This window comes from Oreochromis niloticus, linkage group LG10 (assembly GCF_001858045.2).
Source record: "Oreochromis niloticus isolate F11D_XX linkage group LG10, O_niloticus_UMD_NMBU, whole genome shotgun sequence".
Taxonomy (NCBI): domain Eukaryota; kingdom Metazoa; phylum Chordata; class Actinopteri; order Cichliformes; family Cichlidae; genus Oreochromis; species Oreochromis niloticus.
In genome coordinates this window covers 3044547-3067052 of record NC_031975.2, presented here as the reverse complement: position 1 = coordinate 3067052, position 22506 = coordinate 3044547, and the positions used below count along the sequence as shown (strand labels likewise).

Below are 22506 nucleotides of genomic sequence, written 5' to 3'. Positions count from 1 at the left end.
GTCCGATCGTGGTCAAACTTTGTGTGTTTACGCAGTGATAGCCCTGGAAGCTAGCCAGCCTATTTATAACCGGTTACATGAAGTCTGAAGACTGTCTGGTTCTCGTTTGCGTGTTTAGCGGACTTCTGCGCATTACGTAACTGCTCGTTTAATCGCGGCTTGTTTTCGGTGAACAGTAAAATGAACAGTAACACTCAATTTAAACCCTCAGCATTTCAGAAGCTCCACTTCAAAGATAAGAGTGGAATTTGCAGGGATGATGGGTGGATATCCTGTGTTTGGTGGTTGTAGAAATGGTTTATATGACATTTTAGCTGAGATTCTGAGGTTTCTGTGGATACCGCACATGTCTGGAGTTATATTTCTCAACCGGCGTTATAACTGATTAAACGTGATCTCCTCCCTTTTGCCCCCGGTACCGAGGGCGTGGGGCTTAACCTGGATTCAACAACTCTTTCACATAGCTTAATCTTATGACTCATGAACTTTATATCTGTAGTTAATAAAGCTCTGCACATCACCCTTGATCTTTGATACCGGGACACTTTTACAGCCCATCCAGATATAAGCACTATCTGAGGGAGGCTGTAGTTACAAAGTCTCACTTCAGTCACATCTTTTTTGTTGGATTTAAAAACACTCTAATGAGAAAACTACAAAAATGTCCTTGTCCAGTACTGAGCCAGAACAGTGCCTTCTTTGATGTTGTCTTTTGCCCGTTATTTTAACTGTCTAAGCATTTTCTTGCATTTTCTTTAAATTCATTTTGCAAGGAAATCCTGATATTTAACAGCAAGCAAGTAGGTCAGTGTTAGGGATGGGTATTGAGAAGATTTTCACAATTCCGATTCCATTTTCGATTCTGTTTAAGATTTGATTCTTTATCGATTCTTATTTTTAAAAAAGGAGAACACTAAGGTCGATTAGCTTAGAACTTTGTTTTATATCTTCTCTTTGAACAAGATAGAAATTTAGGAGTAACATGGCCTTACAAACCCAACAGTGAGATCTTCAGAGATCCACAGCCTACGGCTCTCCAATGGGGTGTCACAGGGTCCCCAGGAAAAAAAATTGTAAATGTAAAATAATAAAATAAATATTCTTCTGTAGCAATAACAAAGTATAACATACACTGAATAACTCTCACAAACACTGTGGTATTCAGGTATCCTTTTCAGTAGGGTTGTGGTATGTGGGATGCTACTGAAAATAAAATGTCATATTATCCTCATCACAAGCTGTAAAAAAACCCCCATAGGGGAATTCCACTCAGTTTGGATACATCTGGCACCACAAGTGTGGTGACACAGAGGAGAAAACACTGAAGTGAGCAGTCTGTAAAAATTCCCGTTCTTATCCCATTGGCTGGGATCGTTTCTATGTCTCTTTCAAGTTTCAAAGACTCTTTTTGATATTAATAGCTGACATTAAATAAATGCTGATAGTTCTAAATAGTCTCTATTACACTGTGAGGAAGAAAGAACTATAAATTATTCCCATGGGGTATATGTTCATCTTTATCAAAGTCATGCACAAAGTAATGTGCGCCTGCATTCATAACACATGTTATATACTATCACCAGGCTAACTTTAAATCAGGAACAATCATCAGATATTTCCAAAGCACAACATTTATTATTTGTTTTTGTTGGAACTATCAAATCCGGTTTAAGCCTGTGGGCACAGCAAGATGATATCTGAGCCAGTATCATGATGTGTAACCGAGCCCTAATAAGTGTGATTTACAACTTTTCCCAAGTTTCCCATTTCCTTTGACTCAGTAGTTGCTCCTCAAAAGGTGTTCCGGCATGGAGGCTGTTTTGCTAGTTCAGGTGGGCGTCCCACAGATTACATCTGGGTGAGGCATTGTCGGTGCCAAGATGACTCATGCTGGGAATGCCTGAGTTGCTGTAGAGGTCCACAAGCTAAAAAGAGCTGAGAGCACCTCCAGCAAGTCTGCTGGCTTTGACGTCATCCAGGAACCTGACACACTTTTTATTAGCTGAATACACGTGCAGTTGTTCTATTTAAACTTTTCCAACTGGGCTTAAATAAAAAAACATAAAACTACGTGCGGAAAAGTATTTTTTTAATTGAAACACGAATGAAAATAAAATGTAAAAAAAGATACAATGTACAGGAAATAGCTCAACATAGGCCATGTGAGACTAATTGAGATGATATTAACTGAAACTAAACTAAAATAAAGAAAAATAAATAAACAAAAATGGAAAGAAAACTATTTATTGTAAAGACAACAAAGAAACACTGATATTATTATTTTTGTTATTTATTTAGGTTTTTTTTATTCTAATGTTTGGATGTGTGTTGTGGTTTCCAGCATCTTTGTGTTAGGGTTTAGCTGGTATTGTGCAAACATAGCCAAGATTACTGTAGTGATGAATCACATCCGGCCTGTGTTCACATTCAGTGTAGCTGTTAAAATGAATATACTGGCAGTAGTATAATTATGAGGTGCACATAGTGAAGGAGTTATGGCAAAGCTTATATGTTGTTACAGTTTTAAAAAAAAGCAAGAACACTACAATGACAACAATGAGCTGACACTATCATACTGTAACACATTACACTAGATACACTGTAAAATAACAACATTGCCAGTAATTTATTGTAACTTTTATTGTATCTACATATTGTGTTTTACACTTTAAAATACATGTCACTGCGTTCTTAATAGCAAAGTGAAGTGCTGCTGTAGTCTTTCATTGTAATAACATCACTATATTTCTACACATTAACTGCTTACAAAATGTATATAAATGATCAAAAGTAATAATCATAGCCCTGTGATCAGTGATTTTGTTGTTAGTTGGTATGGATTTTTTGAAGTACTTTGGTGATTGTTGCTTTGTGTTTATACTGCGTGAGTTGTGGTTTCCAGTGTTTATGGGGCCAAGAACAATATTTAGCAAGAAACGTGCTACTGTCAACAGCGGCAGTTTTTAGAATGAGTCGTGTGTGATGCAAGCAGTGACTGAATCATGACAAAACTCGCACACTGTTATTGTTCAAGAAAGACAAGAAACCTGAATTTAGGGACAAGACATGCAGGTCCAATATACTCTTAAGGGAGACTCCACTTTGAACACTGAAACAAACTCAAATGAAAATCAAAAAGCTAAAAAAAAAAATTGCAACATAAAGTTACAGTAATATTTCACAGACACTGTGAACACTTCAATGTGAGCAAATGGAGCTGGCAGGAAGTTTCCTAATATTACAGGGGCACAGTTACGTATCTTTGTTGACTAAAACTACCCAACTCATTTAAGTAAAAACTGATAAATGAACAAATAAGTATTGATGTCATAACAGAATTAGAGGACTAACTAATTTCTGCTCTGTCTTCTCTTTGAATCCTTACCTGAAGCAAAACATAGAATAGAATGCCTTTATTGTCACTATACAGCTGTACAATGAGATACAGAGCATCTCCTACTCAGTGTAAACATGCTGGGGGGGGGTACAGTTCTCCAGCGCTATGTACATATGGGCAGTATTAACATAGGGAAAAAGATATATATATATAAAATGTACAATATACAAGCCGTATTTAAAAAAAAAAAAAAAGTAATATGTAATAAATAGTGTTATGTATATACAGTTGAGTTATTGCACATAGAATTGGTATTGCACCGTGGTGGTCCATAGAGGAAGTGGGAAGTGGGGGGCTGTGTGATCGGTGCATGTGTGAGTTCAGGGTGGTTATCGCTTTGGGGAAGAAACTGTTTTTGAGTCTGTGGGTTTTTGTGTTGATGCACCTGTAGCGCTTCCCTGAGGGAAGCAGGCTGAACATGTTGAAGCCAGGGTGGGAGCTGTCCTTGATGATGTTTGCTGCTCTGCTGAGGCAGCGGGAGGAATAAATGTCCATCAGGGAGGGGAGAGGGCAGCCGATGATCTTTTGTGCTGTCTTGACCACACTCTGAAGCCTCACTCTATCCGCCTTGGTGCAGCTGCCGTACCATACCTTGATGCAGTAGGTTAGCAGGCTCTCAATGGACAAGCGGTAGAAGGTCAGCAGCAGGTTGGAGTTCAGCTTGTACTTCCTGAGGACTCTCAGGAAGTGCAGCCGCTGTTGGGCCTTCTTGACGACCGCTGAGATGTTTTCTGTCCAGGAAATGTCAGCAGAGATGAGGACACCAAGGAACCGGAAGGTGTGGACCCTCTCCACACACTCCCCGTTGATGTGGAGGGGGGCCAAGTTGGTGCTGTGTCTCCTGAAAACATGGTGCACTTAAAGCGATTATTCATCACTTCTTTCCAGTGAATCTCTGCCACTTGGCGCCCATTTCAGACAAGACTAATCTCTCAAGAAAGCAATTACAGAAACGTATCTACATAGCCAGCGTTATCTTGTGGTAACACAATAACATCAGGAGATAACAGCCATCGAAATCAACACGCAACCACACATCGAGTCGCTGTTCAAACATTTGTGCATTTCAGTTTGATTTTATTTTAGAATTCTTAATGCTTTTCTTAAATGTCAGCTTGATGTTCCAACAACATTAGCTAAAAATTTTAACATAAAACATAATCTATACATCTATTCACATCATTTCTTTTCCACTTCAGCTGATTTATTGTCTTTATTCGCGGTTTCATTATTATTTTCTTTATTTAAAGGAAACATGAGCATAAAAATAAAAACAATGCAGGATAACAGCATGGCTGTTTCTCACCTGGCAGACATTTCAGTAAAGGTAAGTACAATGCCTCTGGGCTAGCTGTCGTAGTTGTTGACTCTTGGTTATCCACAATGATTAAATGGATTTGTGGATTGTGGATTTTCCATAGCACTTCAAATATGCAAACTTGTGGATAATGGATTAATTAGAGAAATAGAAAACACACAAATGATATTAAAACATGTCTAAGGATGACGGACAAGAACCACTTTGGCACTCTATTGTCCAATCATGATGCTTTGGAAGTAGTAGCATCTCCAATCTGAACAGCTGTAACTGCAACTTTACCATCTAAGGAACTGAAAGAAGTTCTTCTTTGCAGCATAGACAGTGTTTTGCAGATACCACAGCAAGATTATGCTTAATGGAGTCATTCTAAAGAATTTTGAATTTAATCTTTGTAGCATCCTTGTTGTGATTTTAATTTAGTGCTGGATGCGATAGGAGTAGCTACTATGGCAGGAATGTTGATAAAAAAGAAGGACGAATACATTACTGAGAATTTTGGACCAGTTAGGACTGTTTTCCTACACTTTCCAGAGAAGCTTTATAAATAAGGGCTCTGGTCTGTCTTTGAAGAAACTTTATGGAATACCCTGCTGTGTACTGAGACACCTTCCTCTTCTTGTTGGGACACGAGCACGTAATTAACACGTGGTCCCTGCCACAGCTTTGGATATAGCGCTGTATATCAGCAGCTGTGCATCTCAAACACATACTGACTTGCTGGGATACTTGACAGTTAAACAAGATGCTCTGGTTTTATTTCCTGACTCTTCTGATGCCCAGCCAAACTCTAATGATCCCTTTCCCTCTACGGATAGCAGATCTGCCTAAGAAAGCTCTTCCTGGACTATCTGCAGCTGACCAAGAGTTTGCAGAGGTATTTAGCAATTTTTTGAAGGATATGATCGCTATTAAAAAAAGAAAAAGAAAAAGGAAGGCATGCTGCTAGATTTGTAGGTCTTTGTTGTTTTATTCATAGAGGGGTTCACTCTGGAACCCCACTTCAAGCATAGTACTGACTTTCTGGTGATGTCACTGTTCCAAAAGTTCCTGCTTTTAGGAATTTACTGTATTTGGGGCCTTGCTAAATTGAAACCAGTGGACATCCTGTCACTGTGTGTTTCAAGGAGTAAGACATTATCAAACTGACATTTTGAGAAGAATGGAAGGGCAGGACATGCAGTTATACCTTATTGACAATTTGTGCAGATTACACTATCAACATTTTTTTAAGTAAACTATAAAACAAATAGCTAGTAGTACTATACTGTACAACTGTGCTCTACTATAATATTTTTTCTTTAAGAAACTGTCATTTTAGGTTTACAGGCACTGCAAAAAACAGTTTAATATTGATAAATGGTTTAAAAGTTGTTTTAAAAAACTGTACAGACTGTTTCATAATATATAATTATAATATAGTTTTATATTATTGCACAGACAGTTAATTATTTTAATGACTTTAACCAACCAACTCTTCTCTTTCTTCCAAAATAATAAGTCGTTAGAAATCTCTTTTCTATAATGACTTGAATGGATAACTAATTCCTTTTTGGCTTGTCTTCACCTGTGATGCCTCACCTGAAGCAAAATGTGGTGCACTGATAATGATTCTTTATGAGGGTGCCCTGTCAATGCCTGTGAACCACTTCTGAGGAAAACATTGACTGCACGGTAACACAGCAGCCGGGAGACAGCAGCACTGAATAAATGACACTGTTAGAGCACTCGCCAGACACAAGAAATTGTGTGTTTAAGTGCCATGTTCATGCTGAAGCTGATTTCAATAACAGAATTTGGCTTTATTTAAAAATAACTTTTTAAAAGACATCTTTGTCAAATCTTTTATGAACCATTTAGTTACTACCAATCTTAAAAATACATTTTAAGTGTGCTCCTGGTTGGAGTTAGTTATATTAATAACAATGCTTCTACTAAGGCAGAGTATGAAACACAGGTACTTATAGAGCAGCAGTGGAGGGTGTGCAGTCTTAAGTGTGAGCGTGTCTGATGTTGACACCTGCAGTTACTTGAGTGCTAAAGTGTTTCTGCACTGTACTATCATTAAACGTCTGAGAACATTTCTGGAATTCTTACTGTAAATGTCATGGCTGAGCTGTGTGGCAGGCAGGATGAAGGACCCAAAACACAGGACTCCGAAACAGAGAGTTAACTTAGGGCGCAGCTTTATTACCTCAAATACTGAAGTAAAACCTAAACTGGCGAACAGGTACCTCGAAACTAAGAATACTTGGGACACGAAGAAAGGAGACACAGCACAAAGAGTGTGAACAAACTTTAACGACACGACACTAAGCAAAGAAAACACAGGGCTTAAATACAAATGGCAGTAACAAGGACATGAGACAGACAAGGGGAGCACGGCTGGGAGTAATCAAACCTGAGACACTGACCTTCAAAGTAAAACAGGAAACACACAGAACAGAGGGGTTCAAAAATACAAATAGAAACCAAAACACAGGAAACTCAAAATACTGGGTCAAAATGACCCAGAAGTGTCACAGTAAAGATATTTTAGGGGTGGTTGAGCATTTGTGTTCCTCCAAAGCAACAATGGTAATGTGTGAACATTTGTACTTTATACAGTGCTATGAAAAGAAGCATTTTCCCACCCACCATTCCTTATTTTTTGTGTATTTGTCACGTTTACATGTTTCAGATCATCAAATGAATTGTAATGTTAGACAAAAAATGACCCAAGTGAATACAAAATGTAGTTTTTAATGATAAACTCAGTTGTTAAAAGTACAATACGGGTTGTTGTACTCATAAATATCCATCGATTAGTGTGTAATTATGACTACCAGCAATAAATTCTGAATTAATCCATCACATACTAATTCATAAATTCTGAGTTAATCCATCACATACATATATATATGTAGGAGTGGGCACCAGTTTGTTGAGCCACCATGTTGCCCCGCCATGACTGACATTGTCATTCTTCCTAATCGCATCCTATATATCTGGTTAGAGACTAGCCACATACATTAGATACTCCACATACAGTAGTACACCAAAGGTGGAGAACAGAACTTTAACATACGAAGGATCATACCTAGTGTATGTTTTATCACCTGAGGAGGGTCTGCTTCACCAAATTACATTACATTCTATATTTGCAAAGTTTCAGGGCGCCACAATGTCAGATGCATTTCATAGAAAGTTTCACTAACACTGGCTAGCTGCAGCTAATGGGTGAAGGCAGGTGTGTTATAATTTTAAGTGAATTGTCATTTAAATGTGTTGAAAATGCAAAATGACGGGGGGAAACAGTTTTTCACAGCAATGTAAAGATGTTTATTTCAACTGATTTACTTGAGGAATATTTTCTTCAGGAATATCTGCGCCATTTTTACGGCTACCAGCCCAAGGCAGAAAGACAGAAGAGGACCGCCGACATAAGTGAAGATGATGATTCGACTACCGGATCCTGTGATAAGAAGACAAAGATGCGGGAGATGCAACAGTATTTTGGTTTGCCTCCAAGTGGAGAGCTCACCAAAGAGACTCTAGCAGTGATGAAGAAGCCGCGCTGTGGACTGTCAGATGTGGAGCACGTTGGAGAAACAGTTCGCTGGAAGAAGAAGAGGATCAGCTACAGGTTAGAAATAATAAGACTGACTTCTGTGGTCAGTATTGTAACTGTCACTTCAAAAAATTAGTGTTTACAGCGTTAACTAGCTTAGCTGTTAACAAAGTACAGCTGAAGCTGATCAGAATGTTAGCCTCAAACGTGAGTCTGATGCTGTTTTCGTTATAAAACTCAGTACTGGACACATTAAAAAATATAGCAGGATAATAAATGATCTACCAGGTTTCAGCTATGTTATGGCTGGAGACAGCAGATTGAAGTAGGCCTAAGTGCCTGAGTACCATGAATGACTGTTCAGAATTTTAAGACTGTCAGTCTCTCAAAATAACATAAAAAGCATTCAAATTCAATATGTCACATTAGCAAAGGTGAATCCATTTAATGGTGAATTTTTATCATTAGGATCGCTGGCAAAAAATTCCCCATCCCAGCACTTAAGGCTCAGAAAGTCTTCAGAAGAGCATGGAAGCTCTGGTCCAACGTCACACCTCTGAAATTTCGCAACCGGAACATGGAAGTGGCTGACATTGACATCTTTTTCTATAGTGGAGGTAAGCTTTAAAGACACCATTCTCCTCATTCATGTACGATAATGAAGCAGGTGGTGAAACAGGGCATAAAGGACTTACTGAGTAATACAATAATAGCACCGTGTTGTTGCAGATCATAACGATGGTTCACCTTTTGATGGCAGAGGAGGAGTCCTGGCTCATGCCTTTATGCCTGGGCTTCACATCGGTGGAGATGTCCACTTTGATTCTGATGAAGACTGGAGTTTAAATTCTACCGGTACCTCAGGACAAAAAAACCAAACAACAAAAAAAAAACAATTTAAAAGCATGTGCTACAATTTTTTTCAAGTTGTTGTATTACTGAAATACAGTGCACTTTACATCAGTTACATATTTGGTAGACTGAATTAGTGAAACATGAGTGGGCCTATTGTGTTACAACCTTCCTGCATCACACAAGTACTAATATGATGTGCGCTCCTGCTCCAGGTATCAACCTGTTTGCTGTGGCAATCCATGAATTTGGCCACGCACTTGGCTTGTCCCACTCATCTGATCCTGGAGCTATCATGTACCCAGCATATAACTTTGACCCCAACTATGAGCCCCAGCTCTCTTTTGATGATGTCAAAAACATCCAAAAACTGTATGGTGAGTTGCTGCGGGATACTTTCGTTGCTTGAGCTCAGAAATGTTGCTTACTAGTTGCATTACAAGATATTAAGCAAAGCCTGCTAGCCTCTGAATAACTTTGATGTTTTAAAATGGAAAGTTTGTACATAAAATAAGAAGAAGAAGAAAAAAAGAACAGCCACAAGAATTTTGGCTGGTTTTGGATTAAACATTCAATCCAGTAATAATTCAACAAGGAGAGGTCACTTGGAACATAATTTATTGAGAGAGAGAAATTAAGGTATTTGGCAATTAGAGTAGACGTTAGGACAGGAGCGCTGGAGTCTAGCTGGTGAAGATGAAGACTAAGGCTTGAATGGAGGTCTGGCTAATGTGTCTGTGATGGAGATGGGGAGGAGGTGGGTTGCAAGAAAGAGGGTGTGAAAGCAGAGGTTGATTGGCTCAAAGAAGGCAGGCAAGAAGATGACTGGATTAGAGTAAGGGTGTAAATATTGAGCTTGTCAGCATGGGAAAGTGGTAAACACGTAAACGACAGAAAAGAAGCCCAACACCCAGTAAAGCAGCCAGATTAGTGATTACAGATCTGCCTTATTGAACTTATGCATAAGCTTCATTTTGTTATGTGTAAACTTCCTGCAATACTGATTGGCTCTAAACCATTATAAACTGGCCACCATCAGTTATTTAATATCTGTTCACATGTTATATTTTAGATTATTCTCTTTCTTTGCTGATAATTTTTTTTTAAATCTGTGTTTCCTTTTTTTTATATTTACAAAATTTTATTTTCAGGGGTAATCACATGTCTTTTTCTGTTCCTCTCTGCTGTGTACAGGAGTCAATCCAACCAATCCAACCTCAAAGAGGCCTCCTCCGAAAACACCTACCAAATGTGATCCGTATTTGTCCTTTGATGCAGTAACAGACCTACAACAGGAAGTTTTGTTTTTCAAAGACAGGCATGTAAATCTGTGCACTACTGGACATAATTCTCTCTGTGTGTCTCTTTGGTCCAAGGATTACAGGAAAACTGAATATTCATTTGAGATAGCCTTCCTGCTTTTCAGGTTTATGTGGCGCAAACATCCTGAATTTGATGAAATGCGTGTCTCCTTGATTAGCAGTCTTTGGCCTGAGACTGTACCGGCCAACTTGGACGCCGTTTATGAGAATACGTGGGAAAATGTTGTTTTGTTTTTTAAAGGTAAAGAAAGAAAAATAAAAAAAAAAAACATCTGCGAAACCATCGGTATAGTATCTGGCTGTAGATTTAAAATACATGAGTAATTATAGTGGTTTTGTTTCAGGTAATCAGTACTGGATGCTGAGGCAGCTGAAGCTTGAGGAAGGTTTCCCTAGAAGCATCTCAACCTTGGGCTTTCCTTCCAGAATAAAATCTGTAGATGCTGCTCTTCACTTCAGAGATGAGGGCTATACTCTGTTCTTTACTGGTGACGAGTGTTGGAGGTATGTGAGATCATAAAGCCATAAAGTCTTTATGCTGACCACCTACGTACAAATATACTCATGTCACTCACTCTATCCAAGGAAGTAAATACAAATAAGAAAAGTTGCCTATATTTTAAAACAATTTGTAGGTTTTTACAATGCAGCAAACATCAGTTACCAGATCCTCTGAAAAAACTTCAGCTGTAATAGGATGACTATTTAAGACTGTAAATGCCCAAAGAATCTCAAAGGCAGGATTTCAGTTGGAAAAGAGCCAAAGAATATCTGTGTCATGTCCACCCTATACTGATATAAGTACATAGAACTGTGTTTATTACTTATATTAGAAATATCCAAGGACCAAAAACACAATCCTGTCCTCCCTTTGGTGGCTAATAATGGCAGGATGATGTGAGACCACCTGCACAGCCTACCTGGATTCTCAATATCATTTTGCATGGATCTTAGGATCATTACTAATATATGGTTTACGCACAGTAAGTGAAACTTATATAGTTGAATTGAAACGTAAAGTTTTTATAAATCATTAGTAATGGTGTCATTTATGTTTCTCTATGTTTCTATGAATGATTTGTTATATCATGAATTGTATCATAACTAACCCAGATTTGATAACCATCATATTTTGGTATGTATTTTGTATATTTTGCATATTTTGTATTAGTAAATGGGTCACACAGAGAGGTCTCTAAACAGGATTGTGACCCATTTATCTATTTTAAACCTTCAGATTAAGAACATTGTGATGGAAATGAAAAAACACTAGCAGGTATAGATTAATTCAAATACATTTCATCTACGTAGCGGTGCACTGACAGCAGCCATCATTCCACAGTTTTTAAATTTTCTTTAAAGTATTTTGTATGGCTATGCGTGAGTACTGTTATTATTTCACACATAGAAACAGAACATCATTACATGAGAACCAGTCTAGACCAGACAGGCTTCCTGCTTACGCTTTGAGGTAATACAAAATTACACATCTCTAGTACAAGCGTTTGCAGAATCAACCGCTGTCACCAACTTGACTATTTGTCATCAAAAGGTTGCTTTAAGTAAATTAGTCACGTAGTTTATCACACTTCCCAAGGAAATGTTGTCATCCATAAACAAGAAAAAACTGACATTAATCTCTGCTTTTCTAAAATCACTATTATATTTTATTATTATGTGTGATAATGTAGGTACAACGAAGAACAAAAGTGGATGGAGGGATCACCAATGTCTATTGAGGAGCAGTGGCCAGGGATCCGAACGCCTATAGATGCAGCTGTCTTCTATGATGGTACTTACGTCACCTTTCTGTTTCAGCCCTTTAAAATGTCAATTTCTCATAAAAAGAAATTCAATCCAACAAAATTTACAGTACATTTACACTAACACTTGGTATAAAGGTTTAAAACTAAGGCAATACTATCCAAGGCTCTTACATCTTTTCATTATGAATACTTTTGAATGCACTGTACACAGACAGTCCTTGCCCAATACAGCAAACACAGTTTGCCAAAATTCATTTGACTAAGTTTCAAAATCTAAATGAATATTGATTCCCCTACAGGATCTGTGCACTTCTTCAAAGGAAACCTTGACTACAAATACGACTCCAACTTCAAACGCGTGCTCTCCATCAGCCGCGTTAATGAGCTGCTGGAATGTGAAGTAAAGGAAGGCAATGAAACAGTGACAGAGAGGAGATGAGTGAAGTAATGCTTCCCCTGGAGCTTGATGGTGCTTTGCATACAGACACAAAGTTTTACACCCAGTAATGACCACAATGTATCGAACAGAAAACAGAAGTGGGAAGTGGTTGGTGTGTGGTTAGTCTTACCTCAGTGTGTAATGCAGTGATGTAATATTGGAATTGTACAGTTTTTGTGATTTGAAATGTGTGTTTTAATCTAATTTTGCTGCTAATTTTAATTTTAAATCTCTCTATATTAACATCAACAGTGGTCTAGAGCTATTCAGCTAAACATAAATGTATTTTAAGCTTGTGTCTTTCCATCAGAGTGATTTATTTCTTACTTAGCAAAGAAAAAATGTCATTTTCCTGATTAAAAAAACTTTGCTTCTCTGTTGAAACACATTCACTATGTGTGTGTGTGTGTGTGTGTGAATGTCTCTTTTTACTGCTGTTGCCTAATTTACCTGAGGCTGAACATTACTTTATAAAGTCAAAACTATTCATCTCTGTGTCCAGTATGGTGTAGCACTGACAGAAATGTAGTTTGCCTATAACACTGACACATAGTGGTTGGTGGATAATTACAGGTAAGGTGGAAAATAACCACCTGCAGTTGACTCACAGAAAAAAAAAGTTTCCAGTTTCCAAAACTTTGTGCGGTTGGGCACTATTGAATGTGTAGAATAAACTGACTTTAATGTTTTTGTAACAGAAATGATGACAATGCCAACATTAATAATCCTTTCCTGTACGTGATGTGCAGCACTTTAAACCCTCCGTGACCAATTCCTGGCAAAATACTTCTTTTCATTTGGAATCATGTTGGATCATGCAAAAAACAAAGTGTGTATAGTGAAAAAAACCCTTTCAATTCCTCTATGCAGTGTTTGACAGAATATTAGATTTATGTTAACACATCCATTCCAAGAAAACATAGGTGATAGTGTTTAATAACACTAGAACATCTACATACACTGTGATAACTGTTCTGAGCTTCTTAAATCCAGATACCAAATACCACTGAGAAAACTAATTTTTAAATAATAACAGCTAAGCTGAAAGAAGGAAACCAGCTCTGGAAAATAATTAAAATAAAGTGATAATAATAATAATGATGATTCTGGAAAAAAACACACACACAAAGAAAATCCTCAAATATGTGATTAAATCTGCTGTAAATCAGCTATGAGGTCAATTCTGGAAAAGAAAAAACGGATGTTTGTTTTCTTTGTTCAAGAGCTTGAAAATATGAAAAGTTTTAATTTTATTTCTAGAACTTTCATAAAGAGACGTCACTGAGCTTCTGTGAGCTTCATAAAATCATTAAATGCAGTTTGATTTTCTACACACTGTGGGACATGGAGGTCAGATCTGAATAAAAATCAAATGAACTAAAATCTGATTAATACAGATTTTGGGGCTCTTCTAATCTTTCTCTCATGAACAATTTCCTCTGCAAACTGCAACAATGATGCAACATCATTGTTTTGTTTTTTTGTACATGTAACACTGTCATGAGCAATCACAGCCAGAGTTCCCCTCTCCTCCATAAAAGGATCATTTCCTTAGTCACTGACGGCAGATAGTTGCTCAACACATCCAAACTCCAGCCTATATAACAGCTTCTCCCAGCACTGAGACACAAGTTGCACACAACGAGGAAGCATGAAGACTTTGACTCTGAGCATTCTGCTTGGTCTGGCAGTAGCAGTTTACTGCATGCCAGTATCTCAGATTACTGGACAAGATGAAAGTTTTGCAAAGGTATGTGTACTTGGCTCTTTTTTATTTTTTGGCATAGGCTGGGGTGGACAAACTTTGTGATTAACTTCGTAATTGTCCATCCCATGTTGTTATTTGTCTTGTTCCTTGAGCTTAAACATGCTGACAGATATTTGAGGGTAAAGCTCTGAATATTTCTCTCTTCCAGAACTACCTGACGAAATTCTTCAACCTCACAGAGGAGGAGGGTCCAGCTGTCAGAAGGGGCATCAGCCCACTGAACAAGAAGCTGGCTGAGATGCAGAGATTCTTTGGTCTCCAGATCACCGGGTCTCTGGATGCTGACACTTTGGCCATGATGAAGAAGCCCCGCTGTGGGGTTCCCGATGAACAGGTCGCTCGTTTCTCCACTTTTGGAAACAACCTCAAATGGCAGAAGAACAGCCTCACATACAGGTGAATGATCTAAAGATACAACATAACACACAACGTGAGAAAATGTGACCACACTAATGATTTTCTTGGATGTGGATTTTCTTGTTTTGCTCTGCAGGATAGAGAACTACACACCTGACATGTCTGTGGCAGAGGTGGATGACTCCATAGACAAAGCTCTGCAGGTGTGGGCCAAAGTCACTCCACTGAGGTTCACAAGGATCTACAGTGGCATTGCTGATATTATGATCTCTTTTGGTCGTGGAGGTGAGTCTAACATTAAGTAATATAATCACGGAATTTTTTTTATTGTATTATTGCACGATCATCTCACCTATCAGTCAGGAACAGTAAACTTTTTTAGTCTCTGTGTTTTGTTTGGCCAACTCTAAAACTACTATCTTCTAACAGCACATGGTGATTATTACCCCTTTGATGGCCCTGATGGCACTCTCGCCCACGCCTTTGCTCCCAGTGCTGGCATCGGAGGGGATGCCCATTTTGACGAAGATGAAACGTTCACGTTCCGCTCAAACACAGGTAAGTTTGTTTATTACTTTTACGAACTTTGGTGTCCAAATTATTACTCTGTAGTGTGTGACCTGAGTTATCCTAAGCTGTAACCAATTGTCATTCTGTGTTTTCTACTTCAGGCTACGTCCTCTTTATGGTTGCTGCCCATGAATTTGGTCACTCTCTGGGCTTGTCTCACTCCGAGGACCCTGGTGCTCTCATGTACCCAGTGTACTCATACAGTAACCCTGACACCTATGTTCTTCCCCAGGATGACATTAATGGCATCCAGTCCCTCTATGGTGAGTGCTAAATTCATTTTTTTAATTAAAAATATTTGACTTGACCAAAATCTTAGAAGAACTTGTGCATAAATAATTTTACAACATAGGTGCAATGTCATATTTATTAAATTACCTCCAGGTCGAAATCCAAATCCTGTTGGGCCTAGACCTACAGCCCCCACTACTCCTGATGCCTGTGATTCAACAATGGTTTTGGATGCTGTTGCCACACTGCGAGGAGAGATGCTCTTCTTCAAGGACAGGTATCACAAAATGAATGCTTGAATACCTGAGCTTCTGGGATTGGCTGATTAAACATTTACATTAATGTACATTTTCTGTGTGTGTCTTCACAGATTCTTCTGGCGCAACCACCCTCAGAGCAACACACCTCAGCAAACTCTCATCACAAATTTCTGGCCCAATGCCCCTGTGGACATTGATGCTGCTTATGAGAGCCAACAATCAGATCATGTCTTACTTTTTAAAGGTATGCTTTCCTAGTCTCCACCTAATGTAGCACTTTTTTCAAGTCAGCATTTTTGTGCCTTTACATAGATTTACTATAAAGTCTACTTCTTGTTTGTTCACAGGTCATAAGGTGTGGGCTTTCAGCGGCTATGATCTTGTAAGTGGCTATCCTAAACCAATATCCAGCTTTGGTCTGCCCAAAACAGTGAAGAAAGTTGATGCGGCCCTCTATGACGAACAAAGTGGGAAGACTCTGTTCTTTGTAGGCAGTGAATACTACAGGTGTGTTCCAGTAAGATCTGAGAAAATTAGGCAACCGATTTCCATACGGCAGCTTACTAGTTGTATTACAAATGTTAAATGAATCTAAACACATTTTTCTCTTCCCAGTTATGATGAGGCCACAAAGAAGATGGATGAGGGATTCCCCAAACAGGTGGATGAGACCTTCCTGGGAATGACCTCCAAAGTGACTGCAGCTCTGCAGCACGGAGGTGAGCAGCAATTCAGGCTTGAAGACCACTGAAACGAGACAATGATTTCTGTTTTTGATATTTCTGTTTTTATCTTTTGAGTTTACATGTAATGAATGATTGCTATTTTAACATATTTAAAAAGCCCTCTGGTCTGTTATGCAGCACTAACATGTAGCATCTCTGTTCTGCAGGGTACACCTACCTCTACAGTGGACCACAAATGTTTGAGTATGCCATGTGGAGCGGGAGGCTGTACCGTGTGCTGAGGAACAGCTACTTCTTGCCCTGCACCAAATACTAGAGGAGCCAGTTTTCTAACTTGTTTACAGAAGAGTTTGAATGCTAAATAAGGCACAGTAAAAAAAAGAAAGAAGAGTAACTGTGTCGATATATTTTCGGATATTTAATTTTATTGTTAAAAAGTTAACAGCAGCTTATGTACTTAATACTGTTATTGTTATGTTAACTTTGTTAAGCTTTAGCATAACTTTTTATTTTGTTTTATTTATGTCACAATCATTATTTAATTCTTCCGCTCGCTAATTGTTGTTGTGTTTTGACCTATTTATGTATACAAAAGGTCAAATGGAGTACAGTAAAAATAAATTGACATCATCAATAAGGACATTTTAAATGTGTTACTGTTGTGTTACAATGTTACAACCATAGGTGGATAAAGTACACACACTGGTAACTTAAGTATAAGTACATTTCTTTTATTTACAAAATACTGCTGCAAAAGTTGAAGAAATGCTTCTTTACTCAAGTAATAGTATTGTATTTTTCGGGTACCATTGATTCAGTAATGTTGAATCCTCTGGCAGCTGTATGGGCAGAAATCTGTGCCATCAGAAACTGAATTTGAATAAGTTAAATTCGAATTTGAATTGCTCGGATTGTATCTGAATTGTATCTTGAATAAATGCTTTTACAAACTGAATTTGAATTAGCCTAATTTGAAATTCAATTTATTAGTTTGAAAATGATCATCACTAAATTGAAATTGAATTTTATATTTTGAAAATGAATTCATTTGCTTTGAAACCGTATTTTATCTTTTAAAAATTTAGCTCTTGAATAATTTCAGATTCACTTCTCACCATTCAGTTTCAGTTCTACAATTCAGTTTTTTGGGACTTACATCTGGTTCTGGTTCAAGAGTAAACGAGTGCAGATTAATAGAACTACGTTTTACTAGCGGACCGAAAGTGTTACTAACGGGAATCTACAGCATCTTGAGCTGAATTAAGACTTCAGAACAGGGGCGATTTTAGCCCATTTTTGGGTTGAATGAATCAAAGCACCCCCAAAGATTTCTTACTTTTTTTGGACAATATTTGCTGTTTGTGGGACACACTACTAAAAATATAAAAAGCATACAGTACTTAATTGAGATGGAACATTTTAACAACAAAACTATAGATAACCCTACCCCCCTCCCAAAATGGTTTGTTCCAGCCAGCCTCCCTCCTCCTCTGGCTCTGGCGTGTTGCTGCCAGAGTTATAGTGGCTGGGACCTGAGATACAGCAGAGCGGATGCATAAGTGCCTGGCTTAAAACAGGGCATATTAGCTGCATTTAACCTTCAGTTACTCTTTATATAGTTAGGTAGGAGTCAGACCATGTTTCTTTTTAGCTGAAAAACATTACACCCAGCCAGGTAACCTGCTGTGTTGAAAACGTGTTTCCCGCCTATGTTTGCTACCCTGTCCTACTCTGTAGTAAATTCAGCGATATTTGATCGTCCTGTTGCTCCCATTGAAATTTATATAGCCTATTTAAAATCTAAAACTTAACATTATCCATAGCCTGCTGCTGTTACCACTGTCCTGTTTGAAATGTAATGAGAGAAACTGGTTATTTTATCATATGTGCATGTGTTGATCTGTTTCAAAAACAGGAGCCAGATTTAGGTAAAAGTGTAAAATCAAATGATCCCTCAATAAAGGATAATGCTGGAGTGTTTCAAGTGTTTCAATATTTATATCTTTTATTAGATGTACATGTGCTTTGGTTATTTGCCCTTTGGTTCAGGGGCGATTCTAGGATCAGAGCTTTGGGGGTGCTGAGCACCCAGAGAGCTGCCCATCCAGGCAAGGTAAACTTTACTAGTCACGATGAGACTTCTTCCCCGTCTCTGTCAGTCCCTGCATCCTTAAATGTCTCCAGTTGTCCCGAGTTCCCTCTGACTGTCTCCTTGGTGCATTTAAACCCCTGTTCCTCCCTGTCCTAGTCGTCTGTTGTCTTCATCTCCATTATTAGTCGTCATAATTTTACCCTCTCTGTGCAAGTCTGCAAATTTCTTTATTAAATCATAAGATTCTTAAATTCATCAAGTCTCTCTGTGCCTGGGTCCTCGTTACAAAACATGACATCACTGTTTTGTACATTTTAACACTATTTAATCCCCACATTTGTGAAAGAAAAGCAAAACACTTTTTTGAAAAGTTTGTAACAAAACCATCAAATCTGATAAAGGTTATTTAAATGCTGCCAAAGGAGAATGGATTGGAATTTTAAAAAATACATATCCTAACCTTACTTACTGCTGGAGAATAATGAATGATGCTCACAGTGAGTAAAAAGTAAACTGAGTGCATTTTTTGGACAGAGATTCACTTTTAATGTGTTTGTATAATATAATACAGATAGATAAAAATACACTGCAAAAGTAGAAGTCCTATATTATTATAATATTAAAAAATTAGAAAAATTGAGACACCTTGGCCTATGGTACAATGTATACAGTGTATGAAAAGATCTTTACTGCAGATACTACTATGGCCCTGCAGATTTTTTCTTTTCTTTTAACCTATGTCGCCTCACCTTGAGGTTGGTAAATCTGTCCATCACATTTTGGTGGTCAAGTCTCTCAAGCATCTTTCTCAACTGACATCACAGCCAGGTGCTGGAGTCTGCTTTGACCCATGGTCCTTCTCAGCCAGGTATGGAGCTGACTCAAGACACTAAAATACCTCTCACAGCTACAGCTGCTAACTAGGTTTGTTAGGGCAACCTGAACAGCCCAACTTCAGTAACCCTACAAACGTCACTGCTGTTTAGTTTTCTGTCTTCATTTATGTTGGAAGTGATAGCAGAGCTGTACGTTTGAATGTTTCAGAAATCTCTCAGTCAGAACATGCTATATCATGTTTAGGTGGAAGCTAGCGAGCTAACTTCCTGCTAACTTCTAACTCTGTTAAATTTAATCAATTCTGTTTTCATGGATGCCTGGATGTTAAACTTAATTGTTACACCTGGTAAAGCAGCAACGCTGATCATTTTATTAAAGATGAAAGAATTTAGACAGTTTTTTCCTCTCAGTGATGCCACAGTGTTCGTTTGACTTTGGGACCTGAAGGGGACGGAGTTTAGGACCCAGATTACTCCGCGAGGCTCCTGACTACGGTAGCTGTAATGCTCCGACAAGCCATCAAGCGGTGCGGCTTTGTAGCTTACCAAAGTCCTACTAAAATGTTTTTTGACAGATTTTTGAGCGCCGTGTACCACATAAAATTGGTTCGAGGTCAGTAAGCACAACCAGAATTTAATAAGTAGACAAAATACAGCAGCTGCACCTTTGACTTGCAGATATATGTAGCAAACTGCAATGAAAGACTTGGTGTTTATGCAGTTATTACAAATAGAGATATTTCTGTAAAATGTAGGAAGTGATAGTCAGAAAATAAAGAAAAATAAGTAAGTAAAATGGTAATAGTAAAACTATCTGTGAGTTTTACACCTGAATCTATTACACCTTTATGCCAATGGACAATGATGACTTTAGCATATTATTATGCTTCATCCATCCATCCATCCATCTTCATCCGCTTTATCCGAGGCCGGGTCGCGGGGGCAGCAGCCTAAGCAGAGAAGCCCAGACCTCCCTCTCCCCAGCCACCTCCTCCAGCTTATCCGGGGGAATACCAAGGCGTTCCCAGGCCAGCCGAGAGATATAATCTCTCCAGCGTGTCCTGGGTCTGCCCCGGGGCCTCCTCCCGGTGGGACATGCCCGGAACACCTCACCCAGGAGGCGCCCAGGAGGCATCCTTGTCAGATGCCCGAACCACCTCAACTGGCTCCTTTCGATGTGGAGGAGCAGCGGCTCTACTCTGAGCCCCTCCCGGATGGCCGAACCTCTCACCCTATCTCTAAGGGAGAGGCCAGCCACCCTTCGGAGGAAGCTCATTTCTGCCGCTTGTATCCGCGATCTCGTTCTTTCGGTCACTACCCACAGCTCGTGGCCATAGGTGAGGGTAGGGACGTAGATCGACCGGTAAATTGAGAGCTTCACCACTCTTCACCACGACGGACCGGTGCAGCGTCCGCATCACTGCAGCCGCAGCACCAATCCGTCTGTCGATCTCCGGCTCCCTTCTCCCATCACTCGCGAACAAGACCCCGAGATACTTGAACTCCTCCACTTGGGGCAGGAACTCATCCCCGACCCGGAGTGGGCACTCCACCCTTTTCCGGCTGAGAACCATGGCCTCAGATTTGGAGGTGCTGATCCTCATTCCCGCTGCTTCACACTCGGCTGCGAACCACTCCAGTGCGAGCTGGAGGCCTTCACCTGATGAAGCCAACAGAACCACATCATCCGCAAAAAGCAGAGATGAGATTCTGAGGCCACCGAAGTGAAAGCCCTCCGCCACTTGGCTGCGCCTAGAAATCCTGTCCATAAAAATTATGAACAGAACCGGTGACAAAGGGCAGCCCTGGCGGAGCCCATCACCCACCGGGAACGAGTCCGCCTCAGTGACCTCGCCCCCGGAAATTGGCGGGTCATTCCCCTCATCCCCAGACTCTGCTTCCTCCTCGGAAGACGTGTCAGTGGGATTAAGGAGGTCCTCGAAGTATTCCTTCCACCGCCTGACAATTTTCTCAGTCGACGTCAGCAGCGCTCCGCCAGCACTATACACAGTGCAGGTCGAGCACCGCTTTCCCCTCCTGAGACGCCTGACGGTTTGCCAGAATCTCTTCGAGGCAGTCCGAAAGTCTTTTACCATGGCCTCTCCGAACTCCTCCCACACCCGAGTTTTTGCTTCAGCCACTGCCCGAGCCGCATTCCGCTTGGCCTGTCGATACCTGTCGGCTGCCTCCGGAGTCCCACAGGCTAACCAAGCCCGATAGGACTCCTTCTTCATCTTGGTGGCTCCCTTCACCTCTGGTGTCCACCATTTGGTTCGGGGATTACCACCACGGCAGGCACCAACCACCTTGCGGCCGCAGCTCAATGCAGCAGCTTCGGCGATGGAGACGCTGAACATGGTCCATTCGGACTCAATGTCCCCAGTCTCCCTCGGAATGCTGTTGAAGCTCTGCCGGAGGTGTGAGTTGAAGATCTCGCGGACTGGGGCCTCTGCTAGACGTTCCCAGCACACCCTCACTACACGTTTAGGTGCACCGGGTCTGTCCAGCGTCCTCCCCCGCCACCTGATCCAACTCACCACCAGGTGGTGATCAGTTGACAGCTCAGCCCCTCTCTTTACCCGAGTGTCCAGAACATATGGTCGCAGGTCTGGTGATACGATTACAAAATCAATCATCGACCTGCGGCCTAGAGCGTCCTGGTGCCACGTGCACTTATGGACACTCTTATGTTCGAACAAGGTGTTCGTTATGGCCAAACTGTGATTTGCACAGAAGTCCAATAACAAAACACCGCTCGGATTCAGATCAGGGAGGCCGTTCCTCCCAATCACGCCCCTCCAGGTCTCGCTGTTGTTACCCACGTGAGCATTGAAGTCTCCCAGCAGGACAACGTTGTCTCCCGGGGGGGCACCTTCCAGCACCCCCCCGAGGGACTCTAAGAAGGCTGGGTACTCTGAACTGCCACTCGGCGCATAAGCGCAGATGACAGTCAGGACCCTTTCCCCGACCCTAAGGCGCAGGGAACAAACCCTCTCATCCACCGGGAAAAACCCCAACGTACCGGCAGCAAGCCGAGGGGATATTAGAATACCCACCCCAGC

At 40.1% G+C, this 22506-nt stretch overlaps 2 protein-coding genes across 2 annotated transcripts; both read left to right on the top strand.

The window, feature by feature from the left end:
* Positions 1-5443: 5443 nt before the first annotated feature.
* Positions 5444-13362, top strand: LOC109203849 (matrix metalloproteinase-18). The gene is made up of 9 exons (XM_019363654.2): positions 5444-5592; positions 8075-8340; positions 8734-8882; positions 8995-9120; positions 9333-9494; positions 10312-10680; positions 10784-10943; positions 12131-12231; positions 12505-13362. The coding sequence occupies exons 1-9, from the start codon at positions 5461-5463 to the stop codon at positions 12642-12644; spliced, it is 1605 nt and encodes a 534-aa protein (XP_019219199.1). The 5' UTR covers positions 5444-5460; the 3' UTR covers positions 12645-13362.
* Positions 13363-14233: 871 nt separating this feature from the next.
* mmp13a (matrix metallopeptidase 13a) lies at positions 14234-17471 on the top strand. The gene is made up of 10 exons (XM_013274189.3): positions 14234-14394; positions 14561-14808; positions 14906-15054; positions 15199-15327; positions 15441-15602; positions 15724-15847; positions 15941-16074; positions 16178-16337; positions 16446-16549; positions 16723-17471. The coding sequence occupies exons 1-10, from the start codon at positions 14296-14298 to the stop codon at positions 16830-16832; spliced, it is 1419 nt and encodes a 472-aa protein (XP_013129643.2). The 5' UTR covers positions 14234-14295; the 3' UTR covers positions 16833-17471.
* The last annotated feature ends 5035 nt before the right edge of the window (positions 17472-22506 follow it).